The sequence below is a fragment of the Ochotona curzoniae genome, unplaced genomic scaffold, assembly GCF_017591425.1.
Source record: "Ochotona curzoniae isolate NIBS_2020 unplaced genomic scaffold, NIBS_Ocur_1.0 contig_1, whole genome shotgun sequence".
Lineage (NCBI taxonomy): Eukaryota > Metazoa > Chordata > Mammalia > Lagomorpha > Ochotonidae > Ochotona > Ochotona curzoniae.
The window spans coordinates 578,995-595,183 of record NW_024464918.1 but is presented as its reverse complement, the minus strand read 5'-3'; the positions used below and the strand labels follow the sequence as shown (position 1 = coordinate 595,183).

Sequence of the window (16,189 nt, the reverse complement as noted above, 5' to 3'; positions counted from 1 at the left end):
CGGGGACGCAAAGGGCAGCTGCCCGCCCCGAGGACGCCCACCGCCAGCACTTCCTCTCGCCGAGCGCCGTCCTTCCGGCCGCGCTGCTTTCTAATTGGCTGCCTTGTGAGCTGCCCTGGAGACTCGGCCGCTGGGGACACCACGGCGGCCGCTGCACTCGCTGCCCCGCGGCTTGGCCGCGCTGCTTGGGCTGCAAAGCGCCCCATGGTGCTGGTGACAACATGTGGCGGCTGAAGGGACTCCTGGGCCGAGGTAAGGGGAGTAGGGTTGGCGAAGCTGCAGAGCCTGCCCACACTGCACAGAAACCAGGGCCTGAGGAAAAAGTTGCAACGATGGTGGGCGGGGCTAGGGCAGTGGGGCGGGGCATCCGATGGGGGCGGAGCTGCAGGCTAGAATCCACTTACAGGGGGGTGGTTGGAGCCTGAGGACGTGGGTGGAGCTATTGGGAGAGGGCGGAGTCAGTCGTAGAGAGGGTGCTACGTGAACTAGGGATGAAGGGAGTAGTAAGATGCTGCAGCGTTCAGGCTCTGCTCCAAGTATTGGGTGGAGAGTGTATGAATATGTGGTCGTAGAACAGCGGTTGCCAGCCACAGGAGGGCATCAGAATCACGTGGGGGAAACTTTACCGAGATGTGGGTGCTCTATGCTGAGAGATCCTGGCTAATTGGTCCTGGGTGGCTCTAGCATCTGTACTGGGCAAAGACTTCCACAAGTTCAAGAGCCTTGAAGAGGAGGATGCCAGTACTGCCTGCTTTCCAGGCAAGACTCCGGTGCAGGTCGGAGGGGAGGTTGTTGGGGCCACCTTTGCCTGAGTCCTGTTCCTGTTGAGGTGACTGATCCTTGTCACACTGTGCAGCTCTTCCCCGTCTACTGGGACCTGACCTCTGGGGTGTAACCCCTAAGCCCACCAGCCCCACTGACCCTCAGGCAGCCTCCTCCGCACTGCTGGTCCCTGAGCCCAACTTTCAGAGGTAAGACGTGGCTGTGCCATCATTCTTCCCCCCTCCTGACTTCTCTTTGTTCCCACTTGGGACAAAACTGAACAACCCCTCATTGCATTATCTAGGTCAGGCCCCCGTGGCTCAGGCACCAGCAAGGGTCCAAGGAATCATGGCTGGAAGGAAGCATTCCACTGGATGTCTGCTCGTGTCTCCCCCAACACCCTTTGGGATGCTGTATCGTGGGTAAGACTTCTCTGACTTTGTTCTTGACTTTCACTGTGAATTAGAATGATCCTGGGGCAGGCAGGAGGTTAAACCACCACTTGGGTTGCCCACATCCCAATGGCCAGAGCTGAGTCGATCCAAAGCCAGGAGCCAGAAGCTTCTTCCGGGTCTCCCGTGTGGGTACAGGATCCTAAGGCTTTGGGCTGTCTTCTACTGCTTCCCAGGTCATAAGCAGGAAGGTGGATGGGAAGAGGGGCTGCCGTGATTAGAACCAGTGACAATATGGGATCCTGGCGCATACAAGGTAAAGACTTTAGCCACTAGGCTACCACACTTACCCACTTAGTAAAACTTTAACAACACCCCTGAGTTAGGTGTTTTTGCTAGGCACTGGGGACATGGCAGAGAACAAGGAAGATCTAATTCTTGTTTCTGTGAATCTTATAATAAATAGCTAATAAATAGCATTAGTTATTCATGTTAAGTATTATGCTTGTATTATATTGCTTAATCCTTGTAAAAATCTTGCAAGGAAAGGAAAAAATATATATATTTTTTTAAAGATTTATTCATTTCTATTGGAAATGCAAATATACACAAAGAAGGAGAGACAGAGAAAGATTTTCCACACACTGGTTCACTCCCCAAATGGCTGCAGTGGCTGGAACTGAGCTAATCTGAAGCTAGGAGCCAGGAGCTTCTTCCATATCTCCGATGGGGGTGCAGGGTCCTAAGGTTTTGGGCTGTCCTCCACTGGTTTCCCAAGCCATAAGCAGGGAGCTGGATGGGAAGTAGAGCACTCAGGATACAAACATGAGATGTTGGTACTTCCAGGAGGTAGACTAGGCATTTGAGTCATAACACTAGTCCCTTGTTTTATTTATGTATTTATTTTAACATATTTATTTATTTGAAAAGCAGAGTCACAGAGAAAAAAATGATGTGTCGGTAGTTCATTTCCCAAAGTGTCCACAGCAGCCATGGCTGGGCCAGGCCAAAGGCAGGAAGCTAGAGCTACATCTAGTTCTCGTTTGCAGGTGGCCCAAGCACTCAGGCCGTCTTTGACTGCTTTCCCAGGTACATTAGCAGGGAGGTGAATCAGAAATGCAACAACTGCAACCCAAACTGGCAACCCAAACTTGCGAAATGGGATGTTGACCTCACAGGTGGCAGCTTAACCTGCTGTAACACAATGTTAACCCTTCATAATCTTCATTTGAAAGAAATGTTTAGGGTTTGGTACAGTGGCTTCATGGCTAAATCTTCACCTTGCTAGCTCCAGGATCCCATATGGGCACTGAGTTGTGCCCTGGTTGCTCCACTTCCTATCCAGGTCTCTGCTTGTGGTCTGGGAAGACAGTAGAGAATGGCTCAAAGCCTTAGGAACCTGTATGCATGTGGGAGTCCTGGAAGAAGCTCCTGGCTTCACATCAGTCAGCTCTCACTGCTACAGGGCCTTTTGCGAAATGAAATAACAGATGTAAGCTCTTTCTCTCTCTTCTCCCTCTGTAGGCTTGCCTTTCCAATAAAAATTAGTAAATCTTTTTAAAAAGAAATATTTATATTCATTTGATTGAAAGGCAGATATGTATCTTCCATTTAATGGGTCACCCCTCAGAATACCTGCCATCCTGGGCTGGGCTGTGTTGAAGCCAGGACCAATTTTCCTTGTGGGAGGTAGGGGCCAAGCTCAAGTCATCATCTGTGGAGTATCCATAACGTGACTAGGCACTCTTTCTTGAGATGCAGCCATCTCGGGATGTAGTTCAACACTACCTTCCTTTTATAGATGAAAAAACTCACACTCTGAAATAATAGCTAATGTGCGTAAGGTCACACAGCTGTTAAATCTGGAATTAGGCGATACAGCTTGGTTGTTCCACATGGTTTGGCTTTTAAAAGTAGCTAGCCGAGTTTGGCTTGTAATAATTAATCGGTAAATACTTTTGAGTCAGTTTCATGAAGTTATATGTTCCTTAGTGAATACCAGGTGTTCCTTCCCTGCCCATAGGATTTGTTTGTGTATTTATTTATTTGAAAGTCAAAATTGGAGAGAGAGAGAGAGGGAACACGAGCGAGCCTGGTTTACTCCTCTAATGGCCACAATGGCTGGGGCTGTGCCAGGCCAAAACCAGGAGCTACTTGCTGGTCTCCCATGTGGGCGGCAGTGGTCTAAGCACCTCAGACATCCTCTGTTGCCTTTCCAAGTGCTTTTGCAGGGTGCTGGATTGAAAATGGAGCCACCTAGACTTGAATCAGTGCCCTCATTGGGATGCTGGCATCCCTGACAGTGGCTTAATGTGCTATACCACAATGTGGGCCTTGGCATTTAGGTTTCCAACCTCCTAGAAAACATTTATGTAAAACTTTGGGGACTGAAGTCCTGCATGAGTTCCTGAGCTGAATCATATATGAACCATAGCAACAATTACTGTTTATTTCTCTCTGTGTTTGGGATTTGTCTTTCTCAATGCTATCTGTGAACTTCAGGCAGGCAGAAACCATGTCTGTCTGATTTGTCTTTTGAAAACAGTGCCTGTTGTAAAAAGTGAGTATCTGATGTCCCTTCCTGGAAAAGTCAGTTGGATAAGAGCTGGCTCAGGTTCTCGTGCCTACCTCAGCACACCTATACCTTTTAGTGTGTGTGTGTGTGTAAGTGTGTGTGTGGGGGGGGGGGCTTGGTTTGTCAGCCTGCAGTTCTCTGTTGGGGAACTCAGACCATGGCCGCACACGTGGTTGAGTCCCAACTTGCTGTTGGTCTTGGTGCCTGCCTGGACTTTGTGTACTCAGCCCCTCACCCAGGCATTTATTCAGTGCACATTTATTAGGCGCCTGCTATATCTTGGTCCTGGGTTGGGCACCAGGAGGATACCATTGAGCAAAGCCTACACAGTTCCTGCCCTGATCATGTTTAGCAACTACAGGAATGACAGACCTCCGATGAGTGATTGTAGAAATGATTGATTAAGTATGATGTGGTCAGGGCTTTAGGGAGGAGTCTGGGTGCTCTGAGAGTATATGCTAAGGAGCTGCCCCAGCCAAGAGCCAGGGAATGCTGCCGGAGGACATAGTCTTTGAAATGAAGACCAGATCTGGGGCCATTGCTGAGTGGCAGAACCTATACCCAAGGTGCTGTTTTCCCTAGGGCACGCTGGCCGTGTTGGCCCTGCAGCTGGCACGGCAGCTCCATTTCCAAGCATCCCTGCCAGTAGGACCGTGGCAACTGGAACACTGCTCTTGGCGCAGTCCGCTGGACCGTTTCCTCTCATCTCCCCAGTGGCCGCCACACTTCTGTGAGTTCTGGGTCCTGGGGCAAAAGGGGTAGACTGGGCGCATCTCCAGGCCAGGAAGCATCTCAGGACACACCCCAGGAAACGAGCCATCAGCAGTTCCTGGCCTTTCCTATCTGAAGTCAGAGGAAGGAGAACATGGACAAGTGCTGTCCACCCAGCGGGTAGCCACACCTGGCCCTCAGTGTCCTTTCTCGCGCTGCTGTCAGCTGTCCTGGTGGGAGCCCCACAGGTCCCAGAGCTACTGTAGCTACTGGGTGTGGCTTCCTGCTTAACCCTTAGTCAGTTGGTCATTTTCTGGTCACTCTTTCAGTCATTCAGCACTGCATAAATTTTTGTTGGAGACCTAGTCTATCATGGTACATTGACAATAGTTAAGACTCTGGAGTCACACGGTAGGAATTTAAGCCCCGCGTGTATATTTTCAGGTCTGTGTCTCTGAATAAGTCACTTTTTAAAAAAAAGATTTATTTATTTTTGTTGGCAAGTCAGATTTACAGAGAGAAGGAGAGACAAAGAGAAAGGTTTTCTATCTGCTGGTTCACTCTCAAGTGACCGTAACAGTCGGAGCTGAGCTGATCTGAAGCCAGGAGTTAGGAACTTCTTCTGGGTCTCCCACGTGGGTGCAGGGTCCCAAGGCTTTGAGCTGTCCTCTACTACTTTCCAAGGCTACAAGCAGGGAGCTGGAAGGGGAGTGGAGTAGCCAGGATACAAATCGGCACCCATATGGGATCCTGGCACATGGAAAGTGAAAATTTAGCCACCAGGATACCACACTGGGGCCCCCACTTTTTTTTTTTTAAGACTTATTTGAAAGACAGAGTTAGAAGAAGAAACAGAGATCTTCCATCCGCTAGTTAACTCTCTAATTGGCTGAAACAGCAGGGACTGGGCCAGGACAGAGCCAGGAACCAAGAGTTTCTTACTGTTTTTCCATATGAAAGCAAGGGCCCAGGGACTTGGGCTGTTTTCAGCTGCATTCCCAAGCACAGTAAGCAGGGAGCTCAATGGGAAGTGGAGCAGGTGGGACTCAAACGTGTGCCCGTGGGGAATACTGGCCCTGTGGATTGTGGCTTAACCCGTGATGCTACAACACTAGCCCCAGAGGAGTCCCTTTTAACTTCCTTGTGCCTTGATACTTTCTACAAGGTAGAGTGGTAGTAAAACCTCACACCCCAGATCTCTGGAGGAGGAAATGAGTGAATGCTCATTCACAGGGACTTAGTGCCTGGGATCTAGTAAGTGCTCAGCAACAGTCAGTTTACGTTCTTGTCATGATTACTCTTAAGATCCTGACTTGTCGTTAGACGAGTGCTGGGTGCTGGGGCTCCAGCATGGAGAGGGTGATGTCTCAGGCCACTGCAGGAGTTGCAACAGAGGAGGGCCTTAGGCTCAGCAGGGCAGGTTAGCACTTCTCACCATGCTGCAATCCCTGGAGAGCACCATGGAAGGCAGCACACTGAAGCAGTCGGGGAGGAGGAAAAGCATGCAAGAAATGTCTCATGGTTTTGATGTTCTTTCCCTGGTGCCCAAAACCTTGGGGAGGGTGAGCAGGCCACACACTGAAGCCTTGCTGACCTGCCCACATACACTGGCTCTTTCCAGCACTGCGGAGACACATTCTCCCCCTCCCGCATAGTCCTGCTCCTGGGCATCCTGGCCGCAGGGGACCCAGGCAGGGCCCTGAAGAGCCCTTGATTCAGTCCCACAGTGGCCTCTCACACAGCCCCTCGGAGAAAGACAGCCATCAGGACTTCTCTGAGGAAGGTAGGTCTTGCCTGCCTGGAACTGGCAGGAGGTGCAGGCAGAGGAGTGGGACTGGTGGGCAGTGGAGGCTGAGAGTTCCCAGCTAAGGGAGTTACCCCATTCCCATGAGGATTAAGGTGCTGGGGAGAAGGGTGAGTGGGAGAGGAGAAGTAACCGTGCCCCTCTCCCCTGGATGGGTGCTGCCCTTTGCCTTGCAGGTGCCGGTGATCTGGGATTCCTCCATGCCAACTTGCACTCCCAGACGAAAGCAGCCCAGCCTCAGCCCCTGGGAAAGAAGAAGGTACTCACCACACTGGCCACCCAAAGCCCTAGCCTTCTCCTGGCAGGTGGCAGTCTCCTTGAGCCCTCCCGTGATTGGTGTTTGTGTTCCTTCTCCAGGAGCAGGAGCCACCCAAAGCCCTTCCGCTCGAGGAGGCTGCCATTTCGCTTCAGCAGCTTTTCCAGCTCAGCGTTTCCATCGCCTTCAACTTCCTGGGTAACTGGGCAGGCCTCGTCTCCAGGCAGGGATGGGAGCAAGGGAGGAGTGTAGAGGGTGTCTCAAATACAGTCAGGGGAGAGTTGCTGAAAGAAGAGATTTTATTTTCTCCCAGGTTAGTAGCCCAAATGTTGGCTCAGTGATGTGAGAAATAAGTCTTTACCTGAATGTGTATTGCCTCCCCCCCCTTTTTTTTTAAGGTTTATTTAATTTTTTGAAAGACAGAATTAGAGGGAGAAGTCTTCCCTCCATTGCTTCACTCCTCAAATAGCCACAACTCTAAATGGCATTCAGATGGGATCTTGGCATTGAAGGCAGAGGCTTAACGTGCTGCATCACAGCAGTGGGTCCTCAAGACTTTTCATTTGGAAACCTAGATTTCCAGCAGCACCTGCTGGGGTCTGGAGGGTAGGTTCATGAAGGACTGGGCTTCATCCAGAACAAGTCTTTTGAGCACCAGCTTTTGCTAGTCTCTCTGTAGGTGTTGGGGCTTCATGATTTGCAAGACCAAGTCTCCATTCTCATAGTTCTGGCATGTGAGTTGCAAGAAAAAAAGCTGGCAAATAAGAAAGAATTTCAGATGGTAATGAAGAAATTATAACAAGGGAATGTGTTCATGACAGGTTAGGAACAACTTTTGACTGGCAAGTCGGCACTGAAAGGAAGACCCTTGAGCTAAGATCTGACCCAAGCCAGGCACTTTGATTTCCATCAGGACAAAGAGCTTTCTAGACAGGGAACGCTAAGAGCAAAGGTTGGGAGGCAGGATTGAGTTTGGCTTGTTAGAAGAGAAGAAAGGTGGGTGGGACTGAAACTCAGCGATCACAGGAGGACCACAATGAGATGAAGTGAGAGGAGCTTCAGAGCTGAGTCAGGAAAGGCCTTCAGAGTCAAGATGAGCAGTGTGAATTTTCTAGGATAGGAAGCCATTAAAACATTTTAAGCCGGAACCAGAAGGAGGTTAGTCACGTGACCTAATCTCTTTGTGGTGGGGGAGTAGGAGACCAGGCAGGGACTGTTCTGGACAGCTAAGCATGAGGAGGTGGTGGTGTGGTCTAGGTTAGAACAAGAGGAGACCAAGGAAAGTAATTGCATCAGGGCCTGTCCAGGTAGATGGCATGGACCACAGGGGCAGGATGGGATCATTCGCCCTCTCCAGTTTCCTCCTGGAGGACAGAGGCCCTGGGCACCTTGGGCAGTGTGTTTGCACACAGCTGAGTGGCTCTTTCCATTGACTGCTAGCGGAAGCCTGGCTTCTCCCTGATTCACACGCTGTGATTTTGATGGGCAGGTAGTCCCTTCTTAAGGATTTGCTTGCCCGTCCTCACTTATGTATTCATCGATTTGGCGAGTGCTCGGCACTGGCAGAACACAAAGGCGCGTCGGCTGTAATCACATTCTGAGTTTGGTTAGAGCTTACCCTCTGCAGTGCTCCTCTGCGTCTGCAGCCGCTGGGCCGCCAGGGTTTTACAGTTTAATTGAGGAGACAGGATTTGTATTCTTGAAGCCATTGAGCTTATAGAAAATGGCCAGGTTTATTAAGAAAATGCCAGACATGTGCTCAAGCCTGATGCTGTAGCCTGAGGGTGTGGAGTGGCAGCAGGAAGGAGTGCTGGGTGGTCGGGGCACAGGGAGAGGCCCCAGGCAAGAGAAGCACTTGGGGTAAAGGCTTCAAGTTCAAAACGGGCTGTGCCCTGCTCCTTCCCTCTCTTCCTTTTGGCTTGGGCAGGGCAATAGTGTGATCTCAGCAGTCTGCATCCAGCTTCTGACTCTCCCATTTCACTGTTCCCAGTCTCCTCATCAAACAAAATGAACAGGGACTAGCATTGTGGTGCAGCCAGTGAAGCTGCCACCTGCAATGCCAGCATCCCATATCGGAGTGCTGGTCCCAATCCTGTGTGCACCACTTCTGATCCAGCTCCCTGGTAATGTGCCTGGAAAGACAGTGGATGACAGGCCAAGTACTTGGCCAAGTTTTTGCTGTCCATGTGGGAGGCTAGGTGGGGTTCCAGGCTCCTGGTTTCACCCTGGTCCCAGCCACTAGGACCATGTGGGGAGTAAATCAGTGAATGGAACATCTCTCTTTTTCTCTCTCTCCTTTTCTCTATGTGACTTTGTCTTCCAAGCAAATTACTAAACCTTAAAAACAAAAAAGCTGGTGTTATGGCTCAGCATGCTAAGCCACCACCTGTGACACCTACATCCCATACTGGAGTATAGGTTCCAGTTCCAACTGCTCAGCTTCTGACCTGGCTTCCAATTAATGCCCCTGAAAAGGCAGGCATGATGGTCCAAGTACTTAGGCCCCGATATTCATGAGAGTCCCAGATGGGATTCCTGGCGTCTGAACTTTACCTGCACAGAGCTGACTATTGTGGGCATTTGGAAAGTGAATCAGCAAATGTAAGACCTCTGTCTCTCCCTTTTTCTCTGATGCTAGCCCTTTTAAAATATTTAAAAGACTTTAAAAATATATGTCTATTTTTAAACTTTTTAACATCGGACATATTTACAGAGAGAAAGATATCCCATCTACTGTTTTACTCCCCAAATGGCCACAGTGGCTAGAGCTGAGTTGATCTGAATCCCAGGAGCCTCTTCCGGGTCTCCCACTTGTGAGTGCAGGGGTTCAATGATTTGGACCATCCTCTGCTGCTTTCCCAGGCCATAAGCAGAGACTTGGATGAGAAGCGGAGCAGCTGAGAGCCCAGCACAGTAGCCTAGTGGCTAAAGTCCTTGTCCACGCACTAGGATCCCATAAAGGGACTGGTTTGTATCCCAGCTACTCCAGTTCCTTCCAGCTCCCTGTTTGTGGCCTAGGAAAGCAGTAGAGGACATCCAAAGCCTTGGGACCCTGCACCTGCATGGGAAACCCAGAAGAGGCTCCTGGCTTCAGATCAGCTCAGCTCTAGCCATTGCGGCCACTTGGGCAGTGAACCAGTGGATGGAAGATCTTTGTCTCTCCTTCTCTCTGTAAATCTGACTTTCCAATCAAAATAAGTAAATCTTAAAAAAAAAAAAAAAAAGGAGTGGAGCAGCTGGGACACAAATCAGTGCCCTTATGAGATGCTGGTGCTTTAAGGTAGATCATTAGCCCCTTGAGACATGGTGCCAGCCCCTCAAATTAATGAATCTTTAAAACAAAACAGTATCAGTTATATCATTTAAGATTTGTTAGTTACAAATAGTCCAAACTCATTCTGTCTACTTGAGGCACACAATTGGCTGGGGATCAGGAGCCACTTACAGGAGCTATTTTCTTTCCTTATCCTAGCCTGAGCGAGGTTTAGATTCCTGAAAAAAACACCATGTTGACTGGGAGAAGCATAGACACATTGATTGACAGCGCAGGGAAATCTCCAGAAGAATGAATGGTTGGTTATATGGGAAGGCAGAACCCACTGATATCTGAAGAACATCAGTGAAGTATTTGGAGGTGAAAAATATTGCCACATGTCTTGTACAGAAAAGGCTGACAGGAGCCTGGTCTTGAGAGAAGCCTGTGATGGTTTGGCCCAGCACCAGGCAGAGCTCATGCAGGGGCTGTCACACCCTGTGCTTTCTTGCAGGGACAGAGAACATAAAGAATGGGGACTACGCAGCAGCCTTCTCTTACTTCCAGAAAGCTGCAGACCGTGGCTACAGCAAAGCACAGTACAACACGGGCTTGTGCCATGAGCATGGCAGAGGTACCCCCAGGGACCTCAGCAAGGTACTGCACCTCATTCCCCTGCCCAGGGCCCGTCTGCCATGCTGGCTTGCCCTAAGGGCTCACTGGGGATGAATGAGGATGGGATTGGGGTACTGCACCTCCTCTTCCTGCCCCGGCCTGTCCACCATGCTGGGCTGCCCAGGGGGCTCCCAGGAGATGCGTAAGGCTAGGGTGGGAGTGGAGGGATGCCCAGATTTTCTCTCCCATTTGTTTCAGCCCAGCATCAAGGAAAATTTAAGGAGTGAGTTCCCAGCTCCTGGAAATTTAGATTCAGAACTCAGGGAGGACAGGGATCTGGCCTTCATCCTATATCCTAGAACAATGCCCTAAAGGATGGGTTAATATGTTCTAGAGTGGGTTAAGTCACAGAGATGTCACAAGAAAGCATTTCTAAGGTGATGTGAAGAATAAAAAGGGAAAGCAGCGGAAAACTGGTTAATTACATTATGTGGGCCTTTACAGTGATGGCCTGGGTCTATATTTATTGGCAGGAAAAGACATTTCATGATGTATTATTAAGTTAAGAAAATAAACTACAAAATACTATGGTATGAGTCAGTTGTCACACCACACACACAGGTACTCTCACTCTATGCATGTGTGTGTGATGCATACATGTATGCAAAGAGACTTGCAAGACTATCAACACACTCCTCAAAGAATAATTGTTAAAGAAGCTGAATGTCCTGGAATTTTATGCTTCTGTTTTAAAGTTTGGCTTCTCTGTATTTTCTGACTCATCTATAGTCGTTATGTATTATTTAATTAAACTAAAAGTTTCCAGTTTCGCCCAAAGAGAATCACCAGCTGACTGGGTGTTTCCACTGTGCCCAGGCAGTCCTTTATTACCAGCTGGCTGCCAGCCAGGGCCACAGCCTGGCTCAGTACCGCTATGCCAGGTGCCTGCTGCAGGACTCAGCCTCTGCATGGGACCCGCAGCAGCAGAAGGCCATGTGCATGCTGGAGCAGGCCGCAGACTCGGGATTGACAGAGGCAAGTATCCTGGGGCAGGTACATCCAGGGTGTCCTGCATAAGTGGGGCCTGGAAATGACCCACATGCCTTTTCCCACAGGCCCAAGCTTTCCTCGGGGTGCTTTTCACCAAGGTGCCGTACCTGGATGAACAGAGAGCCGTGAAATACCTGTGGCTTGCTGCTAACAATGGGGTACGCAGTTCATGCTGGCTGGCCTGGTGGGGCTTGAGGCTGAATATATGAGGATGTATAACTGAGCATGTGTGTGGGTTCCCCAGCAGCCCTGGAGGGGCTTCAAGCCTTAGCCCTGCAGCTCACTGTAGGACCCCTGGACAGACCCAACAGCTTGTTCCACCTGCAGTCATTGATGGTGAGAGAGTGCACCAAAGGCACAACTAAAGACAAAGCAGGGTTCCTGCTCGCTCTCACTCCCCGCAGCCAGCTCTTGAGTGTTTACCAGCACACACTGGGCTGAGTCTTTCCTGATCCAAGTCTGTTTGCTCCCCCTTAAGCTCCGCATGATAATATCTGCTGTGCATGTCTGGCTTCACAGGATTGTTGTAAGGATGGAAAGCTACCTGGAAGACCAGGTGGGAGAGCACAGGGCAGGTGCGACCTTACAGTTGTGGTAGCCTGGGAAGTCAGAAGATACACAGAGGGGAGACACTGAGAAGCTGAGGAGCAGGGGCCACTAGTATCCAGGTAGTCTGACCAGGAGATTGTTCTATGGAATATCAGTTCTGTAGGGTGTGTTAAATGATTTGAAGAATATCGAGTTAAACAGTGGTCTTCAGTGTGGGATCTGTCAGAGCTGCATGTCCTTGTGAATCACCAAGGAGGCAATCTGTGGTTTGCTGTGTTCCTCAAGTGTATTTTACTAGGCTGTGTTTTGACTGGCATCTGGAAGAGGCAGACCAGCAAACTGTATGTCCTGTCACATCCCTGCAAGGGCCCACTGCTACTCCATACTTTGACCTAGCATATTGATAGCATCCTGGAATTCCTGGGCCTCAGCATGCTTGCCCAACCTGTTTGTGTTGCCCAAAGTGCCTGTTATTCCCCAAAGAGGCCCACTGTCACCACTCCAAGAAGCAGCAGTCTTGTCTGTGTTATCCAGGTTTCACAGCCTCCCAGGCAGAGGTTGAGGAAGACAGGCAGGGCCTTTGGGAGACTGCCCTCCCATCCTTGTCTCCTTGCTATCTCTGGATAATATTGGAGCCTGGTTTCCCATACCTAGGCTGAGCATTTCCTGTAGGTTTCACTTCGGCTGTTTTCCAGTCCGCCCTAGCAAGAGAAGCTCCCCTCCTGTTCAGGCTGACATCTCCCCTGTGTTGGGTGAGCTCCAGGCCTCTGCCATTCTGTACTTGCTATCCAAGGTGTGGGTGGGCCTGGATGGACCCTGGCACTGTGTGGGTGAGGTTTTTAGCATACCAGGCTCTGCCTTCCTCCTGGCGGAGCATCCCCAGCACAGTGACCTCCATGTGTGTCTGTTGCTTCCTTTAGGACTCACAGAGCAGGTATCACTTGGGGATTTGCTACGAGAAAGGCCTCGGTGTGCCAAGGAGTCTGGAAGAAGCAGTGAGATGTTACCAGCAGTCGGCCGCTGTGGGAAACCAGCCTGCCCAGGAGAGGCTGCGGACACTCTTTCCCGTGAAAGCAACAGGTACCCATGCATGTCAAAACCCACAGGGTCGCTCCTCTGAGCAGAGTCCCCTGTGACACCGTAAGTGAGGTGGCAGTACTCCCCAGAGCCCCTTGTCACTTCCTGCTCCCTTGATGGTTAAGAGCACAGTTTTTGGAATCAGGCAGATCTGAATTTTAACTCTCACTGCCACTGAGCTTGGCCTGTGTGTTTTTGACCCTGTGAAAGCAAGGACAGTAATGATGCCTTGCTCATCAGCCTGTTGTACAGGTTAAATGAGATAATAATAAAGACCTTAGCCCCGCGTGACACATAGCCGACCATGAGTCCATGCAAGTTGTCTGGTGATTTTTCGAAGAGATGGTGTCCTCAGGCTGTCTGAATCACCCCCACAAGGACTATTAGAGTCCTGCTGCCTCGTGAATCACTGGGGCTGAGCTGGGTTATCCATGCTAGGGGGACCCAAGTCCTTTAAGAGGACTTTACTTGGGGCATGCTGTAGCCTAGCAGTTGCAGGTCTGATGTGACTGCTTGCATCCTGTGTCAGAGTGCCTGAGTTCAACGCTCAGCCCCACTCCTGACTCTAAAGCATTCCTGCTCTTGCATCCTGCAAGGCAGCAGGGATGGCTCATGTGACTGTGTTCCTGCTACACACATGGTAGACCTGGACTAAGACCTGGGCCCAGCTGGGAGTCATTGTAGACATTTGCAGAGCGAGCCAGAAAGTGGGGGTGCTCACTCTGTACCCCCCTTCTCTCCTGCCTCTCAAGTGGATACTTAACTTCATAAAAGAAGTCCTTTCCCCGAAGTAGATTTTCAGAAATACAGCATGAGTAAGAGTGTCTCTTGCCTCCCTTTTCTCGTAGCTCCAGGGCCCAGCAACCTGGCGATTACAGGGCTGAAGTCTTTCTCCAGCCCCTCTCTCTGCAGCCTAAATAACTTGCTCACAGGAGCCTCCTGCCTACCACACGCCTCGAGCACAGGGAGCCTTGGCCGCCTCTGCAGGAGCGGGCATGTCGGAGCCAGCCTTGGGGCCCCCAGCAGAACCATCCCAACCTTGGAAAGGAGTCTCGTAAGATTAGGTTTCGGCTAAGGTGAGACAAAACACAACCACTGGTGCCTCTCCAGGGCTGGGGGCAGAGACAGAAAGTTAGATGACAAAAACTGGACATCAGTGTACTTTGCAGGGTAAAGATTCCAATGGGAGCTTAAGTTCCCAGATGACTTTAAGTGCATGTATGGCTAATGAATGATGACTTTGACCATTTCCACCACTTGGCAGAACATGGGATGCATTCATAGTCATTTCTGGTCTATGCACCAAAAATTGACTCAGTGACCTATGAGAAAGTCTACTGAAGAGTCCAGGGACCTAGTCCTCATCTTAGCCTTTGTCTCTGAGGAAGTCACTTCCCTTTCCTCTTCATGTAAACAAGGTACATGCCAACACCTCAAGGTGGCTCATGAGATCACTATAGGTGGCATTCAGATCTATATAATTTTCTTTTGATAGTTGTGATGTTTAATACAAAATATGAAAAATGTGACCAGTGTGTTGATCTGAAGTTTTACAGATGTTATGTCTCAAATTAAAACTGACTTAAAAAGAAGGGATAATCAGTTTAAAGCAAACCCTTGTTGCAAGGTAAGTCCAGGTCCAGAGAGGTGGCAAGAATAACAGGAATGGTACCAGCAATTGCTGAAGCTCGGGGCACCAGAATCAGGCTGTTGGCATTCACCTTTGTTTGCTTGCAGTGGAGTCTGACTGTTCTCATTTGGCCTCTGATTGGGGAGGGAGGAGCTCCTTGCCTGACTGCTTGCATTTTTCAGACCATCTCAGTCCAACCTTAGAAAGAGCCTGTGTGTTCTCTAAGAAATTTTACAACTTGAGTCCCAAAGAAGAGGTCAGTTGTCCGTCTACCTCCCCAAAACCTCAAACACCTACACAGCATGGTGAAGAAGAGGAAGTGTGTGAAGTCCTGTGCTTGGCTCTGCCACGTGCCTCACCGTGTCTCCTGGTGGATGCACATATCTGACTGGCTGTGTTGTTTCCTGGCATGTAGACCGAGGACAGGGGTGTGTGCCCTGCTGCCTTGCGGGACTAACCAAGCCCATGGAGGTGGTGTGATCCCCCGAGATGGTGGCCTAAGGAGACACCAGGCCAGGAGGAGGACCTGGGTAGCCCAGGGTTCACACTGATCACACATGTGAGCGTGATTCTCCTCCCCCAGTGTGAGGGGAGTTCTTGGGCATCTTGGAGCCCTTGTTTGGAAAAGGTGTGCTGGAATTGTATAGATGTCTAGTAAAGCAGAGATTGGATTGTCTCATCATTCTTGTCCTTGAGTGGGTCGGGGAGTGCCAAGGAGGTGGGCAGAGGTTACCGAATACTGAGACTCCATCCTCGTCTCTAAACTCTCCATTAACCAATTTAAAGGGCCTTAAAAGCTTCTCCAAGAGAGAGACTTAGAAAAAAAAAATGATTTCTGAGTCAACGCTAATGACTCCAATTACTGAATTTGTGAATAGCTATTCCCTGGCTTCTGGATATTAGCCCAAGTTTAATAGAATAGATGTGGTTGAGGGTGGGGGTGGGCTGGGGTGGGAGGGCCCCCAGGGCCTTGACTGTTGGGATGGGAAGGATCAGCCAGCTTGGCCAGTGCAAGGGTGGCAGGGTTGTGGGAGTGGGGCTGGGATGGGAGCTGTGTGCGTTTCCTGCCACTGACTCTCCCATCCTAGTGGTGATCCCTGCCACACTGCCTCACAGCCTCCAGTCACTGCTGGAGCTCCATCTTTCCCCAGATCCAGCGCCTCCCTTGCCTCCTGCTCCCGACCCTGGGCTCTGGGCTTACCCTGCACTCTGCTTCACCCCCAAGCCCCACTCTATTCCATGGCTGCCCCCGACAGATAGCCGAGTGCCCTGAGTGGGTGCTGGGCACAGCACACACCAGTTAAGGCCCCTCATTTTCAGCAATGCAGTACACCAATCTCTGCCAAAAAAGGGGGTGGGGAAAGTTTGTGGTCAAAGAAGTTTGGGAAAGGCTGATGGAGACATCCCCTTTATATAGATTCAGCATATTCAAGGTTCCAAGAATTGCTACAGTAAAGGACTTGGTTAACCCTGTGTTTCCTGCACCAAGTGGAACATGAAGCCTGTTTCCTTATA

The 16,189-nt window shown here is 50.2% G+C and overlaps 1 protein-coding gene across 1 annotated transcript; it reads left to right on the top strand.

Moving 5' to 3' along the window:
• Nucleotides 1-94: 94 nt before the first annotated feature.
• DELE1 (DAP3 binding cell death enhancer 1) lies at nucleotides 95-15,576 on the top strand. The gene is made up of 13 exons (XM_040982890.1): nucleotides 95-252; nucleotides 857-971; nucleotides 1,067-1,184; nucleotides 4,312-4,459; nucleotides 6,062-6,223; nucleotides 6,421-6,503; nucleotides 6,602-6,698; nucleotides 10,268-10,410; nucleotides 11,245-11,403; nucleotides 11,484-11,576; nucleotides 12,888-13,047; nucleotides 13,893-14,120; nucleotides 14,857-15,576. The coding sequence occupies exons 1-12, from the start codon at nucleotides 222-224 to the stop codon at nucleotides 14,117-14,119; spliced, it is 1,536 nt and encodes a 511-aa protein (XP_040838824.1). The 5' UTR covers nucleotides 95-221; the 3' UTR covers nucleotide 14,120; nucleotides 14,857-15,576.
• The last annotated feature ends 613 nt before the right edge of the window (nucleotides 15,577-16,189 follow it).